The sequence below is a fragment of the Oryctolagus cuniculus genome, chromosome 20 (assembly GCF_964237555.1).
Source record: "Oryctolagus cuniculus chromosome 20, mOryCun1.1, whole genome shotgun sequence".
Taxonomy (NCBI): domain Eukaryota; kingdom Metazoa; phylum Chordata; class Mammalia; order Lagomorpha; family Leporidae; genus Oryctolagus; species Oryctolagus cuniculus.
Genome location: NC_091451.1, coordinates 22,420,198 through 22,442,447, shown reverse-complemented (window position 1 = coordinate 22,442,447; position 22,250 = coordinate 22,420,198). Strand labels below are relative to the sequence as shown.

Here is a 22,250-nt window from a genome sequence, read left to right as displayed (position 1 = left end):
CTTGGGCAGCTCCAGGCAGGGGCAGAGCTGAGGCCGGATCATTTTTCCAGAGCTCCCCACGGGGTGGCCCAGACGTTGTCAGGGGAGGCAGTCCCACAGGCGGAGGCTGAGCTGGAGTTGGTTGGCAGAGGGGCAGCAGTAAGCCTGCGGCAGAAAAAGGCAAGCGCACAGAACTGGGCAGGGAAGGACCGGGCCGCATTCTGTGGCTCAGCTGACCCGCTCTGTGTTCTCCTCTGTATGGTTCCCAGGAGCTGCCCTCTGGGTCTGCTTCCCACGGCTGCCCTAACAAAGCCACGCAGACAACGGAGCAGTGGCTGCAACTGAGAACACAGCTCGGCTCTGCCAGCGCCCAGGAGGCCGGCAGTCGGCAGCCCTGGTACTGACGGGGTTGGGCGCTGCAGGTTCCGGGCAGAAGCATTCCACACCTCTCTCCTAGCTCTTGGGGGCAACTGGCGAGCCTTGCTGGATCACTTGCTAATTGCCCTAAACGGCTAGAGCTGCACCAATCTGAAGCCAGGAGCCAGGAGCTTCTTCCAGGTCTCCCACACGAGTGCAGGGGCCCAAGCACTTGGGCCATCTTCTACTGCTTTCCCAGGCCATAGCAGAGAGCTGGATCGGAAGTGGAGCAGCTGGGACTCAAACCGATGCCCGTATGGGATGCCGGCCCTGCAGGCATATCATCAGCCCTTCCTTCTCTTCTTATAAGGCAGCAGTCAGTGGACTTAGGGACGTCCCAGATCCAGGATGAGTTCCTCCTGAGAGCCTCAACTCCTTATCTTTGCAAAGGCCCTATGAGGTCAAGACTGGACGTTCTGATTGAACATGAACTTGGGAGGACTCTCTTCAGCGCACTCTACTGCTCCCAACCCCCTTCTCCTGTTAACCTCATGCTTCCTTTTGTTGTTGTTGCTGTTGTTTTTAAAGAGGTATTTATCTATTTGAAAGGCAGAGTCGCAGACACGGGGAGAGACAGAGAGAGTTGATGAGACACGTGCACAGGAATGGTGTCCGTTATCCGAGGTGAAGCATCATCAGATTTAGCAAAGCACATGGGTGAAACTGGAGTTGCAGAACACAGCACAGAATTCCATACGGTGTTAGGACATGCGATCCGAGCTCACTGGTCACGGCTCATCCGACATTCAACTTCAGCCAGTGTCCTACACATTCCCCCAGGCCACAGGGTGTGCACTGACCGGGCTGGCCCAGGGCATGCGTGGGTGTTAGCAGCCTGCCACCTGCCCCCCGCCCCCCAGCCTCGAGGTTCACCATTTCCCAGGCAGAGCCATCCCATTGCCACGCAGGACCCATCCTCTCTGCTACCTTGAGCCCAGCCGTGACTGGTTCCGAGCCCACCCTTCAGTCCCCACAGCTGGCATCCTGCCTCTGAGAGCAGCCAGCCCCTGGGGGCAGGGGGCCCAGGTCTCTCCTCTGCTGGGCCTGGAGGAAGATCTCCCACCTGGCCCCGGCTGCCTCCCCCACAGCCCTTTATCAAGCGGGTAGGGAGCTGGCACCTGCCCTGTGCGGTTCCGCTGGCTGTCGTCACCCAAGCACACCCGATCAGGGGGCTGAGTGACTTACAGGGGCCCCTCTTCCCCAGGGTCTGCATTTGCATAGGGTGATGGATGCAGAGATGTCATCTAAACACATCCGCACTTTGCATTTTAAACAAAGCAATTTCCCTAGGCAGTGGAGGGAGCTTTGTCTCTCTCCAGGAACATTTTCTTGGAGTCAGACTGCCTTTCCTTGTGCGTAAGCGTTCCAGGGCCCTCTCCTCTGCTGGCCTCCTGCCCGCACCCCTGTAGTGACCTCCGTGTGGACCAGGTCCCTGGCCAGGGCCAGGCGAGGACCACCCAGATCCCCTTCTGTCCCCAACTCTGTACTCCCTCCCCATGCCTTGCCCTGGAGGAGGCAGTGACCTTCACTGGGACCAGTCACTCAGGAGACCTGGGCTGAGAGAGCCGCAAGATGTCGGTTCCACGCTTCCCTGCCCATCTCCACTTCCTTGGGCGTTGACCCCTAAGAGCCGCCTGTGGTTTGTCTGGGCACCTCCGATTTCTGGTAGCGTACAGTCAAGATTGTTTCTCTTTATGAGTCTGAATCTCCCCAGGGACCTCAGGAAGTCACAATACTAGGAATTGTCGGAAAGTTCAGGAATGGACAGGCAGTGCTGGCATCGGGTATCAGAGCACTGGTTCCAGGCCCAGTGTCTGCTCCAGCTCCTTGCTAATGCCCCTAGGAAAGCAGCAGAAGATGGCCCAAGAGCTTGGGCCCCTGTCACCCATATGGGAGACCTGGATGGAATTCCTGGCTCCTGGGTTTGGCCTGGCCCAGCCCTGGCAGTTGTGGGCATTTGGGGAGTGAACCAGGGGATGGGAAAGTTCTCTCTCTCCCACTCTCTCTCTCTCTCTCTTTCTCTGTAACTCTGCCTTTCAAATAAGTAAAAAAAATTCATGGAAAATGCATCTTTGAAAAAAAAAGTATGCCTGGATTCCAAACATTTTGGTAATAAAATAAACTTATCTTTTAAAAAAGATTTATTTTATTTATTTGAAGAGCAGAATTACAGAGAGAGGAAGAGACAGAGAGAGAGATCTTCCATCCACTGTCCACCCTATATTTTTGCAACAACTGGGGCTGGGCCAGGCTGAAACCAGGAGCCTGGAGCTCCATCTGGGTCTCCCATGTAGGTGGCAGGAGTCCAAGGGCTTGGGCCATCTTCCTCTGTTTTCCCAGGCACAACAGCTGGGGGCTGGATCAGAAGTGGAGCCGCCAGGATGTGAACTGGTGCCCATATTGGATGTTGGCGTTGCAGGGGGTGGCTTAACTTGCTGTACCACAGTGCTGGTTCTTAAACTTATCTTTGAAAAAATTATTTATTTATATGATGCAGAGAAACAGAGAGAGAGAGAGACAGAGAGACAGACAGAGAGAGAGTACTTCCATCCACCAGTTTACTCCCCAAATACCCACAGTGGCTGGAAATCCAATCCAGGCCTCCCAAGCAGGTGTCAGGACCCAGATGGTGGGCCAAACACCTGCTCTAAGCTTAGCTTTTAACTCCATTTTTTTTTTTTTTCGTGAAGTTAGGCTGAATTTTCTTTTTCTCCAAAGATACACAGAAAGGAAAAGAAGTCCCTGGGTTTCTGTCCCCAGTGCTGTGACCTGCAGGCCAGCAGCAGGGCGGGCATTTGGTGCAGGGGCCCTGGGTGCCCCTTGGGGGTGCCTGCAGCCCCTAGCAGAGTGCCTGGTTTGAGTCCTGGCTCCACTTCCAATTCCAGCTTCCTGCGAATGGGAGGCAACAGATGCCAGCTCAAGCACTTGGGTCCATGCCACCATGTGGGAGACCCGTATGGAGTTCCAGGCTTCTGGCTTCAGCTTGGCCCAGTGCCAGTCCCAGCTGCTGCAGGCAACTGGGGAAGGAACCAATGGTTAGAAGATCTCTGTGTCTCTGTCTCTGTTTCTCTCTTTCTCCCCTCTCTCTGCCTTTGAAATTAAAAAAAGAAAGAAAAGATAAACATAAAAATGTTAAGGCCTGCAGCATTGTTTCAGCTGTCACTTGAACAGGGCATGGCTTTGGGTGAAGTCACTGACACCAACCGGTACAACCTCGGCCAGTGGAAGCTGCCCGCACTTGCTACCTCCAAGTGCGCACCCCTGGTCCCTCGCTCCTTCCTGCCCTGATGGAAACACGTGTGAGCTGGCCTTGGGAGGAGGGAGCAGACACGTGGCTGGGGCTGGCTCCTGTGATGCCAACGTGGGTCCTGGCTGCCTCGCACTTGACCCCTTAGACGCGGTTAGGAAGCGACTTTCACGGCGCTCGTACGGATCCAGACTCCAGCCTGGCCTCAGTAACCTTGAACGCACTGATGAGCCTGTCTCCGCTTTCATCTCCCACAAGACGAAGGCAGTGGCAGTTACACGGGACACTCCTTGTGAGGCGTGGCTGGGATGACACCTGTGTGACATGGCTGAGGGGGAGCAGAGCTGTCCCTCATGTCACTCCTCAGCACCCTCACGGGGTGTGGTCAGCTCCACTATGCATGGGGCGGGGCTGGGCCAGGAGGACCCGAGGCTCATGCTCCACTCCAGTGGCTGGTCCAGGCGCGACAGAGAGCTGGACCTGCTGTCTCCAGGAAGACAGCCCCAGCACTTCCGCTTAACTCCCTGCAGGCTTCCGGAATCCTCAGCAAGGCAGACAAAGGCTGGCCTCTCCTGTCTCTAACCTTCCCTGCACTTCCTCCCTTTCTACCCACTCGATGATCTTCTTCTAGGTTCCTGAGCAAGCCTGGAGCCCACCCGTCACCACCTTCCCCTCCCTCGCTCCTCCCGATTCCTTTCTCTTCCCCAGCCTCCCCTGGCTATCTCACCTGGCTGCAGGTGGGCGCCCCAGGGGCACAGCAAGACCTCAGGACAGGCTGGGGGCAGCTCTACTGGATTCTGGGTGTTTTCTGCACTCTGGGGAGCTGAGGAAAATTTGCAGCTGAGACAAAATAAAATGCAAGGTGGGGCGGGGCGGTGCAGGGCAGTCAGGCTTCCTATTCTGCCCACCCCTGCTCAGCAGGAGTCCTGGGAGTGGCTTCTGGCTAGGGAGTCGGGCCAGGGCGGGAGGGATGGGGGCGGAGAGGAAGGGTGGGGGAGGCTAGCGATCCACCAGAGGAGTTTTCGGGAACAGATACTGTGTGGGTGGGAGAGATGATGGAGACACACTGATAACTGGGCATTGATCACTGACCATCCCTTGGGCGGGGCTGGCAATGCTAGGGGCAGGACTTGGGGCTCTCTCGGCCGGCCGTTTTATGGTTTGCTGGGTGCTGCCATCTGGGCCGTGCATGTGGCGTCCAGGCTGTCTCTGCGGCGTGCGTTCTGTGAGGGTCTCGTTGAGGAAGTCACTCCTCAGCACCTGGGGTCAGGCTCATGTCCCGGAGCCTGGCTGCCCACCCCCCCAAGCTGGGCTCCGTCTTACTCTTGCTCCAAGTTTAGACATCTGAGGACCCATGTGGGGACCCCGGTGCTTCTTGGCCTGGCTTTGGCTTGTGAGGGCTTGGCCCTGGGGCGTGGGGAGGGTGGAGGGTGGGCACTGGGACCCAGGTGGGAGAAGCCTCTGCAGCTGTGAGTTCCTGGAACAGGAAGTAGGGAAAGAGGTCTCCTCACCCTGCATCCCACAGAGATGCGGGGTTTGTTTCTGGCTTTACAGTGTTATTTATTTGAAAGGGAGAGAGAGAGAGATGGAGACCTATTGTCTGAGCACTGGCTCCCCAGATTAAAGCCAGCAGCCAGGAGCTCACTCCAGGTCTCCCACGTGAGTGAAAGGAACACAACTACTAGAGCTCCCACCTCCCTCCTCCCAGGGTGCGCTCTAACAGGAAGCTGGAATTGGAGCGGAGCCAGGACTCGAACCCAGGCCCTCGGCTATGGGATGCGGAAGTCCCAAGTGGCATCTGAACCGCGGCGCCAAACTCCCAGCCCAGCCAGCCACTGGACTTGAGCAGCCAAGCCGCTGTTCTGAAAGCAGACCAGGGACAGGCCACCAGGGGCTAAGGGTCCCTGGGGGAGGGGAGAGGAGGCCGTGAGTCGCCCGCGTCCTTAGCGCCCGTTCTCGGGAGCTCCTCGGTCTGCCAGGAGGGTCACACGTCTTTTAGGCCTGGAGCCACAGATGCCGCCTCTTTCCCCAAACCAAAATGCACGTGGATGAGGAGTCAGGTTGTGACCGGACGCCCCGAGGCTGGAGCCCCAAGCACCAAGCAGTCTCGTCTTGGACCTCCAGGCAGAAACTGAACTGGGGGGAGGGTGGCGCGTGCATGCAGAGAACGAGTCGGGAAGTCTGCTTGACATGGAGGTGTCAGGGTCAGGGGTCAGCCAGGGGAGGGGCCTCAGGGGCAGGAGGAGCTCCGTCGTGGGAGCCAACACCCCCAGATTCTGTCCTCTTGTACCCCGTGATCATATCCAGAGTCCGTCTAAACCAGGGCTATGGACATGTGGGGGTGGGCAACCCTGTAGCAGGGGCTGTCCTGAGCACGGCCTCTCCCCCTCCACGCCAGAAAGCCCCCTCAATGTCCCCTGGGGGGCAGGTCACCCCATTTGTAAACTCCTGGCCTAAATCTAATGAAGCAACTGTTTCTCTCTCTCTCTCTCTCTCTCTCTCTCTCTCACACACACACACACACGCACGCACGCTGTGGCTTTGTGGCTCCCCGCACTGTTCTGGAGAGTCAAGGGCAATGCGAGGGTTCTGATTGCTCCAGCAAAGCTCTTCCCCCAGCTGAGCCCCTGCAGCGTGTTTCTCTTGGGATGAACTTGATTTGACTGCAGAGACGACGGCTGGTGAGAGGTGGTCACACTGGGGAGAGTCTGTCACTGGGGGCACTGCATTCAACTCCTGTCCCCCATCAAGCCCGCCCTGCCACCTCTGCTTCCTGGCATCTCCCCTACACTGTCAGCAACACCCCAAACTCCACTTGGCTGAGTCGCCTCCCCCTGGCCCCAGACTTGCTGTCCCTCCCTCTGTCCCATCTCAGTGGGTGGCAACTCCATGCTTCCAGCTGCTGAGACCAAGAGCCTGGGACGCCCTCCTGGTGCTTTTCTCTCTCTTACGTCTCACATCCAACCAATCAGCAAATCCTGGTGGCTTCACGACAGATCCCAGGTAGGACAATGCCTGCTGGGCCGCACTCCTGGCCTAAGCCACAGGGCCCTGGCCAGGGACTTGTTGTCCTGCTGCCACCCTTGTCCTTCCTGCAGGCTGTCATCACACAGCCACCAGAGGCCCCAGTGAGACATGTGACCAGGTCACCCTCCCATCCTGGGCCCTTGTCTAATCTCCTGGAGGGAAAGGCTAGTTCCCCTTGCCTAACCCTCCCACTGCAGCCACACCTCCAGGCATACACCTGCCTCAGGGCCTTTGCACTGTCAGCACTGCTTGGGGAGTGTTGGTCCAGACACTCCCCCTTCCCCTCCCCCCCCAACTTTCTTAAACTGAGTACGCTATGACAGGCGTCATTCTCATTGAGGCTGACATCCCCACTCTACACCCACCCCCGTGTCTGATCCTCCCAGCTAACAAGCTGGGCCGTGGGCTTACTTGTGCTGGCTTACTTCCTCCCGATGGACTGTGTGCCCCGTGAGGACGGAGTCAGAGTCCCTGTGCCTGGAACAGGGCCTGGGATGGCACAGCCCCTCGGTAAATGTTTGCTGAATGAACGAATGGTCATTGAGTTTCCCCTCGTTTTGAATCTTCGCTTCTTTTGCTAACACAAAGGGGAGACTATTTGGAGAATGAATGGCGAAGGAGGTGTGGATGAGGGCTAAGTCTTTGAAAAGTCTTCACTATTCTGATCACAATTGTAAGAACACACGGAAGAGTAGCACAGAAAACCCTAAAATACAACCCAATAATTAGTCGATGTTGACTGAATTATCTGATGTTATGACTGAGCCTGTTTCCTAATTATTTTTTTCCTAAGGCAGTAGCATGAATACCAGCTAGAGGTGTGCACAGGGACGCGTGTGCACACATCGGCTTTCACGCATGCGACAAGGGGAATTGAGAAATGACTTAAACGTAATTCACAAGCTGGGAACTTCCACTGCCACGATGACTTCAAAGTTTCCTGCAGGAAATACGCGAGGTGTCGAGGACAGAGCGCCACGTGGGTCCAATCCTCTGAGAGCCACAGAAAACATACAAACAGCTCACTGAAGCTGGCCGGTCCTGAGCCATCCATCTGCGTGGGTCCTGAGCACTCGTCTCTTTGACTGCCAGCCCACCCCTTTCCTGTTGTGTGGCAGGTGGGCTACTGAGTGGGACTGGGCCCTCCCAACCTACCCACTGAGGGACAGGCACAGAAACACACTGGGCTTTGGAGCAAAGCTCAGACGTTTCCCGTGGTCGCGGGAGATTTCCTATCTCCTCCAGGCTGTGACGTTGACTTACTTGGTAGCCTTCTTGCTACCAAGAAAGAGGCCAGCTTGAGGATGAAGCCAACAGACAGAAGAGTGGAGAGCTGGGAGGATCAGACAAGCTGAGCCATGACCCTGTTGACTTGTGAGCCTCTGGATCAAACCCTGCCTGATGCCTGCCCCACTTCTGAGCTCCACGTGTCTCCAAGGCAGTAACTCCCATAAACAGGGATAAGCTGAGAGGTGTCTTTTTCTTGCAACAAAAGGCACCCCCCCCCCGCCAGGGCCGGCGCTGTGGCACAGCAGGTTAACACCCTGGCATGAAGTGCCAGCATCCCATATGGGCGCCGATTCAAGTCCCGGCTGCTCCACTTCCCATCCAGCTCTCTGCTGTGGCTTGGGAAAGCAGTAGAAGATGGCCCAAGTGCTTGGGCCCCTGCACCCATGTGGGAGACCTGGAAGAAGCTCCTGGCTCCTTGTCACTCCCCCTCTTCGTGGAGGAGCGACACTGAACCCTGCCTAGGCTTCATATCCGAGTCACGGCACCATTATGTCGCTCCCCCTCTTTGTGGAGGAACGACACAGGACCCTGCGCTGTTCTTTTGTCTGCTCGGCCCTCCCCGGGTTTGCTGCTGGTTCTTCCTGGGTTGGCTACCGACCCTTCCACCTCCGTGGAAGGGCGGTTCCCCCTGCCACTTTTCCCACTTCCGCGGGGGAGCGGCACACCGCCGGCCGGCTCTCTCGGGGGCTGCACAGGTGTTCCTTCAGATAGATGTTCCTGGTGCATGTTGTCTCTCTCCTCCTTTATAGTCCTCTTCCACCAATCCCAACTCTGCTACCCACACGCCGAGTACGCTGCTCTCCTCCAATCAGGAGCAGGATCAGCTCCTGCAGGTCATCACTCAAGTTGGCGAGAGGCAGCTGCATAGAACTTGTTACTCCCTTCTCAGCGCCATATTGTGGGAGAGCAGATGCATAGAATAAGTTTTAATTCCAGTAACAGTCTAGTCCGAGTTGCTCCCCACAGCTCCTGGCTCCGGATCGGCGCAGCTCTGGCTGTTGAGGCCGTCTGGGAAGTGAACCAGTGGATGGAAGATCTCTCTCCCTCTCTCTGCCTCTCCTCTCTCTGTGTAACTCTGACTTTCAAATAAATAAATAAATCTTTAAAAAAAAAAAAAAAGGCATTGCCGTACAGTCGCTATGATCTCTTCTAGGCCCTCCCCTCTGCTTCCCACTGGCCTGAACAGTCAGTATTCTGAGCATGCGTACATGGATAATTTAAACATGAATTGTTCTTGGTTTGCACATATCTGCTGTCCCATTTCTCCAGCATTAATGAAAATCAATGACTCTTAAGAAGCAGCGGAGGGGCTCCTCACACCTGCACCAAGCTTCCTGCATTGCATTTCTGAGTCTGCCTGCTGAGCCTGCTTTTTTAAACTTTAACTTTGTTTCTACTTAATCACTCCCCAAGTGTCAGCAACAGCTGGGGCTGGGCCAGGCTGAAGCCAGGAGCCAGGAACTCCATCTGGGTCTCTCTCATGGGTGCGGGAGACTACAGTGCTTGAACCCTCGCCTGCTGCCTCCCAGAGTGCGCATCAGCAAGAAGCTGGCTGGGAAGTGGAGGAGCTGGGACTTGAACCAGGCACTCTGATAGGAGATTCAGGTGTCCCAAGCCGAGCATACTTACAAAATTCCCACATGTGGGGCCGGTGTCGTGGCGTAGAAAGTAAAAGCTGCTGCCTGCGACACCAGCATCCCATGAGGGCGCTCGTCCTTGTCCCGGCTGCTCCACTTCCAGTCTGGTTCCTTGCTAATACGCCCGGGGGAAGCAGCAGAAGATGGCTCAAGTGCTTGGGCCCCTGCTGCTCATAAGATCAAGTTCCTGGCTCCTGGCTTTGGCCTGACCCAGCCCTGGCCATTGCAGCCATCTGGGGAGTGAACCAGAATATGAAAGACCTCTCTCTCCCTCCCTCCCTCTCTCAAATAAATAAATCGATAATTCTTTAAGAACAAATAAATAAAATGCCCACGTGACTCTCCCGAGAAGCCCAAAGCCACAGTAGCTCCGCGGGGCCCTCTCTCAGGTCAGCTGAGACCAGGGGTGGAGCTGTCTGGGGGACAGCGAGCCGGGCCCGATGATGCGTGAAGAGACGCTCCAAGAGGCCTTTCCTTATTTATTAGATTTCAGATACAAGGGACCAGGGTGTAAGCCTCCTAGGGCGTGGGATTTACACGGGGTCATTGGGAGAACCCATACAGAGGCAGAAATCCATACATGGGCGGTGCTGCAAGGAGGGACTGCTACTTTAAAAAATATATACATCTGAAGACGCCATTCCAGCCATATTATCATTATTAGAAAATAAAACAATCTTTCCACATAGTGCTTTTCTTTGGTGCTGTTCCGTGGGCGTGGGCTCGTCGTGCTCCTTGTCACCCTCCCCTGCCGCATCTCCTGTCTGCACACAGGGAGGGGACCTGAGGCAGGGGGGAGGGACCCCACACAGGGTGGGTGCAGGCTGTGCTCTTGGGAGCCCCTCACTTGGTTCTTAGATCGCAGCCTGGGAAGTCGTGGGAGACACTAGCAAGTTCACACGTGACAGCGCCAGGCTGCAACCTTTGGAGAGGATGGGGCAAGGGGAGCAAACAAAACCCAGCCAGGACCACCTGCGTCATGGTTGGATTTCATGTTTTATTTCTCGGCTCAATTCAAAAGACCTGTAGCATGAGTACAACGGAGAAGGGCTGTTTCTTTACAGACTTTAGGACGTGAACTTGGGTTCCAGTGTTTGGGGGAGGAGCCAGGGCCTCTTAACTTCTCCTCACTTCGCTATCTCCCACGGAATGTCCCCTCCACTCCCCAGGGAGGCCCCACATCTGACCTAGCCTCCAAAGAAGCTGGACACTGAACCTCTCTCCTGAATGCCCACTAGCCCAGCAGGCGCATGCCAGGGGCGTTCCCACCGGACAGCATTCCCTGTGTTCCTGACACACTTCCAGCTGCAATTCCCAGTGTACAGGCCCGCTGCCCCTTCTGTAACCTCCGTGCACTTGCAGCACTGGAACCAGTGAGCACGGCTCTCTCCACGTGCCCAACATCCACCCACGCCAAACACAGTGCCAGCAATGTAAGGATGAGCCGCAGATACCAGCAGCACACAAGCCCCTGATGGCACTGTGGACGGTCTGGACACCTCATTTGACCAGAGTGACAGTGCAGAGAACAGGGGGCGCCCCTCTCTGACAGCTCCCCCCAGCACACAACACACCCCCCCCCCCCCCGTTCTATCCCCCAGGGAGTCAGACTCCTAAAGGTTATGCCTCAAGGTCTAACCACCAAGTTAGACCTGGTGTTTAGCCCAGGTTCCTTGGTACCCAGCAGGCACCTCTGCCCTAGATGTGTGCAGCTGCCCGGATGAGAATGGCAATGTTCCCTCATCAAGCGACTTAGACCGGGGATTCCCCGCAGGGCAAAGGCCGGCAGGGCGCACGTGGCACTGCCCTGTGAGAGCTGGCAGAGTCCTTGATGCTCTCCAAGCAGGGACCACATCAGAGAACGGCTCTGCAGAACCCGGGCTGCCGGTCTGCCAGGACCTCCGCAGGGCCCAGCCCGGCAGCTCAGCCGCAGGCTCCCGGGAGCGGAGGTGGGACCAGCAGGAGCTGCCTCTAGGGCAGCGCTGAGCCACGCCCTGGAGGTCTGGAGGTCTGGCCCTCAGCACTGAGGGCAAGGGGCGTTTCTCCTTCATAGCTCAAGCCCCTCATCCCCGGAGACCCCGCCCACAGAGCTTGGCCGTCCAGGAACACAGCCGAGTGTGCGGGGTTGACTTCCACAGCGGCACGGGAGCTTCCTGTGTTGAAAAGTGGGGATGTCTTATGCACACCAGGAGGGCAGGTGACCTCTGCAGCAGCCGGGGGGGGGGGGGGGGGGCAAGCTCTAGGTGGCACAGGTGCCCCCGGCCTTGGGGAGGCAGGGAAGGGTGTCTGGTGCTGTCGCCCCGGAGCCAGGCAGGATGAGATGCTGGCGACCCCGTGGAGCCCCTTCTCCGCAGGGCTCCCTGCCCGTGTATCCGCAGCTGGGCTTTCTTCTCGTGCTTGTCCTGGCCTTGACCCTAGCAGGGCTGCCAACCTCGAGTCAGAGCCCCCAGGTGCCCCCACGATGGCAGCAGGCTCTGGAACTTCCCACAGACCCCCTGGCCTGGACCTGCTTTGATGGGGAGTGGGGGAGGGGAGGCAGAGAAAGGCTCTGGGGGTTGGGTGGGGACCCTGCTCCTCTCTGCACCGGCATGGCCCTGTCTGTGGGCCCAAAGCTGACTGAGCCCAGACGTCAGATAGGGAAGAAGCTGGGAGTCCTGGCGGAGGCGGGAGAGGGCAGGCAGGCGCTGGGGCAGAGGTGACAGGTGGGGGTGCCTGAGGGGCAAGTGCCTGGGAAACGAGGGAGTTCCAGCCGTTGCTCTCCCACGGGTGCACCCAGATGGAGGGCTGTGTGTGTGCCGGGCTGAGCGGGAGGATGGATGGAGGGCCCTCTGCACCATAGCAGGCGTGGGCTTCGGAGCAGGCAGGGCATGTGGGAGATGTTGCTGGGATGTCTCCTGGGAACCTACCCTGTGCCTCCAGGTGGCCCAGTAGGCGCTGAGCCCCGCCCACAGGTGGGGGGAGTGAGGAAAGGCACATGCTGCCTCTCGGTGGTTGGTGGGAGAGATGGGCGCTGTCCCCGCTGATCCCCGGGAGTCTGCCAAGGGGAGGTGGCCCTTGCCCAGGCCACAGCACCATCCATGGAGAAGGAAAAACATACCCAAGAACAAGCCGGTGACAGATGAGCCCCACGCCCCTGCCCTCCCATCCCGGTCCCCCCACCTCACTGCACCCCAGAGTCTGCGCACACGGCCGGGACGCAGGAGACCCCTTCCTTGGGACAGCTCAGAGTGGCGACACGGGGCTGACGGTGGAGGCTGGTGGCCGTGGAGGTCTCCGCGCTGGTCCGTCCGTGGGGCTGGCGGTGGGCGGGCATCGGTCCGTGTGCCGGGCCCTCAGACCTTGGCCTCCAGCATCTCCAGGAAGAGTTTGTGCATGGGCACCTTGCCCTGCACTTTCACGCTGTAGAAGTGCTGCACGGCCTTGGCGGCCGTCTGCCGCAGCAGGGGCAGCGTCAGCAGCAGCTTGCCGGTCCTCCGCGGCTCCTCGTGGCGCTGGCTCAGCTCGTAGTCCTGCAGCGCCTCGTGCAGCAGGTCCTGCAGCTTCTGCACGGCCTCCAGGTCCTCGATGTACATGGAGTCTGCAGACACAAGGGTGAGCATCAGCAGCCTGGCTGAGGGGATGGGGGGTGTCCTGGGGGCAGGGGCCGTCCTGGGATCCAGGAGGCTCAGAGAGGTTAAACCACTGGTCTGAAGTCACAGACGTGATGGCGGAACCAGGAAGCGACCCTCTCATTTCATGAGCACCAAGGTGACAGTGGAGACCCTAGCGGGCTCAAGCCTGGGCAGCCCTGCTGTGCGCTCCGGAGGTGCTGGGCGGACCCTGGAGCTGGACTGGCATCCCGCCGTCACCATCCCATGACTGCACTTCTGCCGCGGCTACCAGGCACCAACTCCTACCATCAGCAGTAACCACCAGCCCCCCAAAAGTCTGGCTGCAGAACACAGACAGAGGCACAGATAAAGGGGCTGAGCTGGTGGGGCACACAGGGCGTGGGGAAGGAGGCAGCAGCTGGGAGTTTGTTAAAGCCTTGGGGAGGGCTTTGACCTGAAGCCATGAGTTGGAGGCTCAAAGGAAATTCATGCAAGTCCCAGCAGGGCGGGAGGCACCTAGTGAGGGCTGGGGTACATCGGGGCTGAGCTGCAACGCAGGGAATCTCCTGGAACCCGTTCTCTGGGGAAATCCCCGGACTCTGACCTTCCCTCCTGACCCTGGAAGTGGAGCACCCAACGCTTGCCAAGGGAGAGGGGAGGGGGAGAGGCGTGCACGTGAATGGAGGGGGCTGCGAGCTCTGGGCAGGTTGACCAGGAAGTCCGGCAGAGCGCCTGAATTCCTCGGGAGAGCCAGGCCGCCCCTTTGCACGCTGGGCTGACCTAGAAACCATGATGCCAAGGGCAGCTGCACCAACTGGCTGAACCCAGGGCTGCCCTGACCCTCTGGGTCCACACAGCCTGTGCCTTCCAGGTCTTGTCTCTCTGTCTCTCTGCCTCTGTGTGTGTGTGTGTGTGTGTGTCTTTTGGGTGGGGAGCAGTAGAATGAGGTAGAGAAGATTTTCGACTATCAGATGCTGTGTGACTTTGATCAAGTTCTTGGCCTCTCTGAGATCATTTCCTCACCTGTAAAATGGAGCACAGTGTTCCCGTACTCCTCAGGTGGCGGTGAGCGTTCAGTGAGAGTGCACATCCCCCGGCCCTTGGTAAGCCCCTAATAAGCGTTAGCTCTCATTTTCATGGGCTGCAGGCACTACGGAGAAAAACCCAAATACCCTCCAGTTCTCTCTCCCTGGGACCAGGATGGTGGTGGTGGGGACTCCTACTCTGCCAGTGGGGGGAAGACGGGCTCCATCCTACACACTCAGCCACTGACAGGGCAGGCTCCCCAGATGCGGCTGCTCCCTGGGCCCCCAGACTCACGACTCCCACCTGCTCCCTCTTCTCCTGCCCTCCCCCCCAGGAGGCCCAAATTGGCAGCTGCCTTCGACCAAAAATGAAATAAAATAACATTGCAAGATTAATTTCTTTGCAATCCATCAGCAAGTCTGTATCGATGGCATTGATAAACTGTTAATTACAAAATCAATGGCTATGAATTTGTTGTGCTGTCAAGGAGCCTTGGAGAGGGCTGGATGTGGGGTGACCGCCGGCCAGCAGGCGCCCAGGAGCTGGTGGTCTGGGACCAGTGCTCCTCGGACATGTCTCCCTCTCCTGCCTGCCGCTGGCGCCCTCAGCCGTTAGACCCACAGCCGCGTTGCCCCACCCACAGCTGCAGCTGTGGCCCTCACCGTGGCCCAGGACACTGCCACCAGGCCCATCTCAATGGTGTCCTGGCCCTGGCTCTGTCTCTCCCACAGCCCAGTGGTTCTCCTACCCTGAGGCTGGGGACAGGTCACTCTCCCACGATCTTTCCTGGTCTCCTAAACTGACCCCATTACCACTGAATTCTTTTACAGCCCCAGAGCTGCTGTTTGCTGACCCCAAACAGGCCTTACTCTCCCCCTCTCATTCCACTGAGCCCTCCCTGGCATTAAGATCCAGCGCTGAGTCTGTCTCCCAGCTGGATACAATTCATTTCCTGAGGCCGGCATGGCGGCACACAAGCACGAGCGCCGGTTCCAGTCCCAGCTGCTCCACCTCTGATCTAGGTCCCTGCTGATGCGCCTGAGAAAGCAGCAGAAGATGGCCAAGTCCTTGGGGCCCTGCACCCACGTGGGAGACTCAGATGGAATTCCAGGCTCCTGGTTTCAGCCTGGCCCAGCCCTGGCTGTTGTGGTCATTTGGAGTGAACCAGCAGATGGAAGACCTCTCTCTCTGTCTTCCCCATTCTTTGTTGCTCTGCCTTTCAAATAAATAAATGTTTTTTAAATATTGGCTCTTCTTCCTGGAGCCCTTTGCGAGGGGTTTCTTTGTGTGTGATCACACACAGAACTGTCTCCCGTTCTGTCCGTGTTCTGGTCACATTCAGCGTATTAACTCCCCTGGGGGGCAGTTCTCCAATGAGCTCCTCTTCCACAGGCTGTCCAGCACTGGGCCTGGCAGAGCTGAGTCAAAACACACCAGTGAGGATGACTCTGGGCGGGCCCCGTGCCCGGTGCTGGGGCATTGCTGCACCTTGCCCTGAACAATGAGCCATCACTCTCCCTATTTGGCAACGAGGAAACTGAGGTTTAGAAAGTTTTGGGGGGCTGGTGCTGTGGCGTAGCAGGTAAAGCCTCTGCCTGCGGTGCTGGCATCCCTTATGGTCACTGGTTCTAGTCCCGGCTGCTCCTCTTCCAATCCAGCTCTCTGCTATGGCCTGGGAAAGCAGTAGAAGACGGCTCAAGTGTTTAGGTCCCTGCACCCACGTGGGAGACCCGGATGGAGCTGTGGTTTGCACATCTGGGTTTTTATTACATTTTTCTAACACTTCACGTTTGCCATATTTTACAAGATAATCAGTCCACAAGGCTGGAACACTGTTTAAAAACTGGAGCTACACCCCGGGTCCTTTGAAAAAATAGTGCTTTAAACCATTACTTTAACAGTTAAAAAGGGGGCTGGCCACTTAGCAGGTGCAGACCCTGCCCCCAAACCTTCAGTGCCAGGAAGGGAGCACCCCCCAGGGGCCCACCAAGAGCCCTGAGCAATGTGTGGCCTCCCTGGGGTGGGGGGCGGGGAGCAGCCAGGGCCTTGAGCCTCACACACACCCCCTTCACCTAAGCTTCCCGCACCTGTGCCGCGGCTGCAGGCCAGCCTCTATTTAATACATACTTATTTATTTGAGAGGCAGAGAGACACAAAGAGATGGACAGACAGGAAGTTCTCCCACCCATGGGTTTATTCAACAGCCAAGGCTGAGCCAGATCAAAGTCAGAGCCAGGAACTCAATCCGGGTCTCTCATGTGGGTGGCAGAGACACAGGACTTGGGTTATCATGCGCTGCCTCCCAGGATGCGCATTAGCAGGAAACGGGAATCAGCAGCAGAGCTGGGACGTGAAGTCAGGCACCCTGATACAGGATGGATATGGGATGGATATGGGATGTTTCAACCGCTCTCCAAACACCTGCCTCCGCACGGCCCTCCCCAGATGCCCCTAGGGAAGAAGTCCGGGTTCCTAGAACCTCATCTGGGTGGCAAAGCGTGTCCTTGGGCAAAGCTTGATGCTACCAGCAGCCCTGACGGGTTCGTGTCACCTGACATTGCGGGTCTTCAGGCCGAGCAGGAGTGAGGACACTCGTGGAAAAGTGGAATTAAACGGTCAATTAATTTAAGCAAAAAAGCTTCAAAATCCATGCATAAAAGGTGTTCTAAAAGTTCATAGAAAACATGTACTTTGGAAGAATTGTGCATTGATCTTAATTTTGTTTGTCTGTGGGGAGCAACTGGGAGCAACTCGGACTAGACTGTTACTGGAATTAAGACTTATTCTATGCATCTGCTCTCCCACAATATGGCGCTGGGAGAGGAGGAAACAGCTTCTACACAGCTGCCTCCAGTTCAACCAATAAACAGCAGGACCTGCTCCTGATTGGAGGAGAGCAGCGTACTCGGCGTGTGGGCAGCCGAGTTGGGATTGGTGGAAGAGGACTATAAAGGAGGAGAGAGACAACATGCACCAGGAACATCTATCTGAAGGAACACCTGTGCAGCCCCCGAGAGAGCCGGCCTGCGGTGTGCCGCTCCCCTGCGGAAGTGGGGAAAGTGGCAGGGGGAACTGCCCTTCCACGGAGGTGGAAGGGACGGTAGCCAACCCGGGAAGAACCAGCAGCAAACCCGAGGAGGGCCGAGCAGACAAAAGAACAGCGCAGGGTCCTGTGTCGTTCCTCCACGAAGACGGGGAGCGACATAATGGTGCCGTGACTCGGATAGGAAACCTAGGCAGGGTTTAGTGTTGTTCCTCCACGAAGAGGGGGAGCGACATTTGTCCACTAAAATAAGTTGTCTTTGAACTCCATTTTCCCATGAACATTTTGAGGTCCCACGTATGTGTGCATGCACGCACACGCATGTGTGCACACGACTATGTGCTTCTGTGTGTGTGTGTGTAAGGTGTGAGACAGCAAGGAAAGAACGGCCGAGAGCTGCTACAGTTTGGTGTTGGAGGCTGAGGGTGGAGCAGACAGGTGGGCAGCCTCCTACCCCTCACCTGCTTCTCCCAACACGGGCAAGCGTGAGCTCCACAGGAGTCCAAAGCCGACGCCTGGCCCTCCGAGGCCTGGGCACATCGCCCACTCGCCCACTCTGCTTTCTCCTTTGCGGCCTTCCACTGACTCTTTAAGACCAGATCTTCCGTAACAAAAACCTTCCAGCACTCTCACGTCATCCCTACTCACTGCAACGGGCCCCGCCCGCAGGCCCACGGACCTGCCCCAGCCCTCCCCCCGCCAGCTGCACCCCTGCACCTGACCTACCTGAGTTGGCGAGGGCCAGGGCCTTGAGTGTCACGAACTCCTCCTTCTCCACCTTGAGTTTCTTGTACCTGCGCACCAGCTGCAGGATGGCCCGGTAGAGCTCCAGCAGCCCGGCCAGGCGGGAGTGCTCCTCGTCCATGATGTAGTCCTCGGCGTACACCAACTTGTCGTCGTAGGGCAGCGAGCGGTACACGATGCCCAGGATGAGGATCTCCATCCACGCACTCTGCAGCAGGCTCATCTGGTCCCCCAGTGAGAGGTTCGAGAAACCTGCCGGACGAGGGCGCAAGGCGGGCAGCGCCTGGTCAGGAGGGTGGACCTGGTGCTCCCTGGAGGGGACAGCCCGGACGGGGCTGACTCCGCCCCCTGGGGCACCTCTGGATCTTTCCCCCGGGTGGGGTGGGCCTGTCGCCCTGTGTGGCTCCCCTTGGCACGTGAGTCAGACTTGGAATTCGTGGAAAAGACTTAGCTCAGTCAATGCACTGTTATCCTACCTCCTAGGGTATTTTCCAGAAGTCTGGGGAAGCTTCCTGATGAAGGGGATGCACTTGGGATCCAAGGAGTTACTGGGTTCCTAGCAGGGTCAGGAGTGGCAGGAAGGGGGCTCTCCCACTCTGGGGAGTTTCTGGGTCCCTCTCTCTGGGAGAGAGACCCAGGGGAGCTTTTCAAAATGACACCTGAGCCCCAGGCGGAGTCTCAGCTGAGACCAGGAAGCTCCACAAGGAACCAGGGCGGAAGTTGCCAATGGCCGTGGCCTGGGGCTGTGAGTGGCCACTGTCCAGGGTCAGGGGGTTAACTTTCTCACAGGGCAGTGGTCAGAGCCCCTCTGCCCAGGCCACCACTCTGCAGCAACACTGACCCAGCAGTCCTGAGGACAGGAGCTTGGGATCACAGAGCTTCCCTCCCTGCTGGTCCCCTGGACCAGCATGCTCTAGAGGGTGCCTGGGCTTGACCACATGAAAGCCACGCCCTATCTCCAGACCTCCGCTTCCTCGGCTATGAAATGGGCGTAACAGCAGTGCCTCCTCAGGACCAAATGTTTACTGAGCTGTTCTCCCTGAGGAGAGGAAAGCCCTCCCTGGAAATGAGGGTACTAAACTGGAATCGCACTACATCTGCACTTCGAGGGGCCAGGCCAATTAACATCTTGATTTACGAGAGGTGGGAGGGGAGAGAGAGAACAAATAAGGGCACTGATTTTCACACCTTAGCCACTACGCACAAGGCAGTAACTTCCCTGGGGCCAGCACAGCACCTTAGTGATGTGATCCCACCCTGACCACGGAAGCTGAGAACAGTAGCCACGAAGCCACGGGGTGGCATGGCGCTCCACAGGCAGCTGGAAGGGAGGGGGCTCACAGGGGCCGTCCTGCCTGCCAAGGGCATTTTACTTCCTTTGCTGACTTAGCACGGCCTGCCTGGGCTGGGCTTTCTGATGTGGGGGTGCAATGAGGACGAAAGGAGCAGAGGCAGGGAGGCCAGGGCCCACTCCCAGCACACAGTGCTCACTGGCGGCTGCTCCCTTTGTTGCTGTCGCTGTTGGCATGCAGTGGGCACTGCCCCTTCTCTGTGGTCTTCCCGGGGCCTGGGGTGGTCTCGGGTGGTCTCCTTACTCTCATCTGCTGCCCTCTGTCCCTCCCTCTGCCCCCATTCCCGGGACTGACAGCCCTGCCTAACATGAGGCAGGCTGCCCTTTGCCCCAGGAGTTTTCTCTGAGTCCAACCGTCAGGATGCCAGGGCCTGACCTCCCTGGCTGCTGGAATCCATGGGTGATCAGCAAGAGAGCAGGGACAATTACCCTGCCCTGCCCCGGGGTGAGCTGTGATGGATGCGCCTTCGCAGGGGAGAGGCTGGGACACAGAGGGGTCAGCTGGGTGTGCACTGTTGTCCAGACGCGCGGCCTGGGAGAGGGTGTGTGGCTGCCTGTGGGGGCCGGGGAAGCTGGCGGTAATAAAAGACAGATAGAAATGGACATCCAATTTCCCTTATCAGGTCTCTGAGTGGGAGAGAGGCCCTGGGCGACGTTAATTAACAGATACCATCAGCAGCACAGGAGGGGGTGTGTGCCTGTGCGTGTCTGTGTGTGTGTAAGGAAGTGTGGGGCTGCACGGGGAGCCGAAGGCAGACAGACTGGGAGGGCAGACGGAGGAGGAGGGCAGGGGCGAAATTAATAGACCACTGGATTGGCAGGCAGCAGAGAGGGAGGGTACGGCGAGCGCTAGGCTTCTGGGAACGCAGGAGGAAGGGCCCCGTGAGGCTAATTGCACAGGTGGGAGCCTTCTAAGAATGCTACCAGCATGCGTCTCCCTCCTGGTCATTCAGCAGACACTCACGTGTTTACTCATTTTATTTGAGAGGTATAGAGACAGACAGATGTGCACACACATACACACACACACAGGAATCTTCCCTCCATTGGTTCACTCCCCAGTGAACCAATGTAATTGTAATGGCCAGGGCTGGGTCAGGCTGAATCCAGGAGCTGCGAACTCCACCCAGGTCTCCATGTGGGTGGCAGGGGCTGTAGTGCTTGAGCCATGACCTGCTGCCTCCCAGGATGCTCGTTAGTAGGAAACCAGAATCAGAAGCGGAGCTGGGACTTGAACTAGGCACTCTGATATGCACATGGGTGTCCCAAGCAGTGCCTTAACTGCTGTGCCAAGTGCCTACCCCTCAGCAAATGTTTAATGAGCATCTACGAAGTGCCAGGCACGTGCTGGGCACTGGGGCAGAATGGTGCGCTCAAAGCAGACCAGTTCCCTGCCTTCGAGAGCTTGCGGTGAGGAGGCACAGACACACACCGCGTGTCACGGTCAGCACCAGGTTACGACCGTAGCAGGGAAATGAACGCGACGCAGATGGAAGTCGGGGGAGGCTTTGCACGGGGGAGAGCTGGGGACTGAACTCCACAGGGGGCGGCGAAGGTGCACCTGATGAACAGCTGCCAGGCCCTGCTCTGAGCCTCCAGGGAGCCCAGCCACGAGGCTCTGAGCACAAGAGTCAAGCAAAGAAGGGCCCACGCACAGCTGGAGCACGGAGGAGAGAAGGGACAAAGGCCATGGGCCTGGCCTCCCAGCTGACACAAACGTGTGCCCAACACACTTGGCTAGAGACGCTCAGCTCTTTGGACTGCGGTGTACATCTGGCTGCCATCGCCTGCGGCGTGAGAGTCAGGGACAGGCCTGCCCTAGGGTGGTGGCGGGTGACTTGGAAGTTGTGTGTTATCATCAGAGGCTGACCCTGGGGGACCTCCGACCAGGCTGGCTGAGTGTGCCTCAGCCCCTGATTTCTTTCTTCCTCCTTGACACCTTCAAAAGGTCCTACAAACACATGGCCTGCAAAATCCGAACAGAGGGCCAGTGTCGTGCCACAGCAGGATAAGCCACAGCCTGTGGTGCCAGCAGCCTGTATTGGTCACTGCTTTGAGTCCTGGCTGCTCACTCCCCCTCCAGCTCCCTGCTAATGCACCTGGGAAAGAAGCAGAGGATGGCCCGAGTGCTCAGGCCCCTGCACCCATGAGGGAGACCAGGCTGGAGCTGCAGGATCCCGGCTTCGACCTGGCGCAGTCCCAGCCGTTGCAGGCATTTGGGGAGTGAACCAGCACATGGAGGATCTCTCTCTGTCGCTCTACCTTTAAAATGAAATAAAATAGCTTAAAAAATTCAAATGAACTCTCCAAAGTACTGAACCATGTATATAGGAAGGTTCTTTCAAAAGTTTGTGGGAACAACCATGCATGAATTTCAAGTTATTTTACACCAAAATAAACAGATCGCTTCATTCCCTTTTCCCTGCAAAGTTTTTGACATGCCTTTATGGCGGCTGCTTCATTTTGATTAAGGAAGGGGAGCAGATGTGTTTGCCTCTAATATTTAAAATAGTCAAATTGCTACGATTTGACAAAAGACACACTGGAAGGGACAATGAGAGACAAAAATGGTAGGAGGTGGGAAGACTTCTGTGATTGTATTTTTGTCCAGTTCCCACAACGAAATAAACTTTTAAATTTATTTTTCCACCAACTTTGTGAAGTACGCTTGTGTTATACTAGGTACATTTAGGTCGTTTGTGCTTTGTATCATTTCAAATAGTGATCTACCAAACACCCATTCACATCTTGTGTATTTGTGCACATCTTTCTAAAGGCAGATTCCTAGCTAGCAAAAGAATCACTGGTTCACTCTCCAAATGGCCACAGTGGCTGGGACTGGCCCGGGCTGAAGTCAGAAGTCTGAAACTCCATCTGGGTCTTCCATGTGGGTAGCAGG

At 57.2% G+C, this 22,250-nt stretch overlaps 1 protein-coding gene across 2 annotated transcripts in view; it reads right to left on the bottom strand.

The window, feature by feature from the left end:
* Positions 1-12,472: 12,472 nt before the first annotated feature.
* ESRRB (estrogen related receptor beta) overlaps positions 12,473-22,250 on the bottom strand; it is a 166,523-nt gene continuing 156,745 nt past the window's right edge. For both annotated transcript variants that reach the window (XM_008272007.4, XM_002719576.5), the window contains exons 6-7: positions 17,983-18,252; positions 12,473-13,174 (exon numbers count right to left, since the gene is read on the bottom strand). In XM_008272007.4, the coding sequence (XP_008270229.1) occupies positions 12,930-13,174; positions 17,983-18,252 (515 nt within the window). In that variant the 3' untranslated portion in view covers positions 12,473-12,929. The remainder of the gene's footprint in view (positions 13,175-17,982; positions 18,253-22,250) is intronic.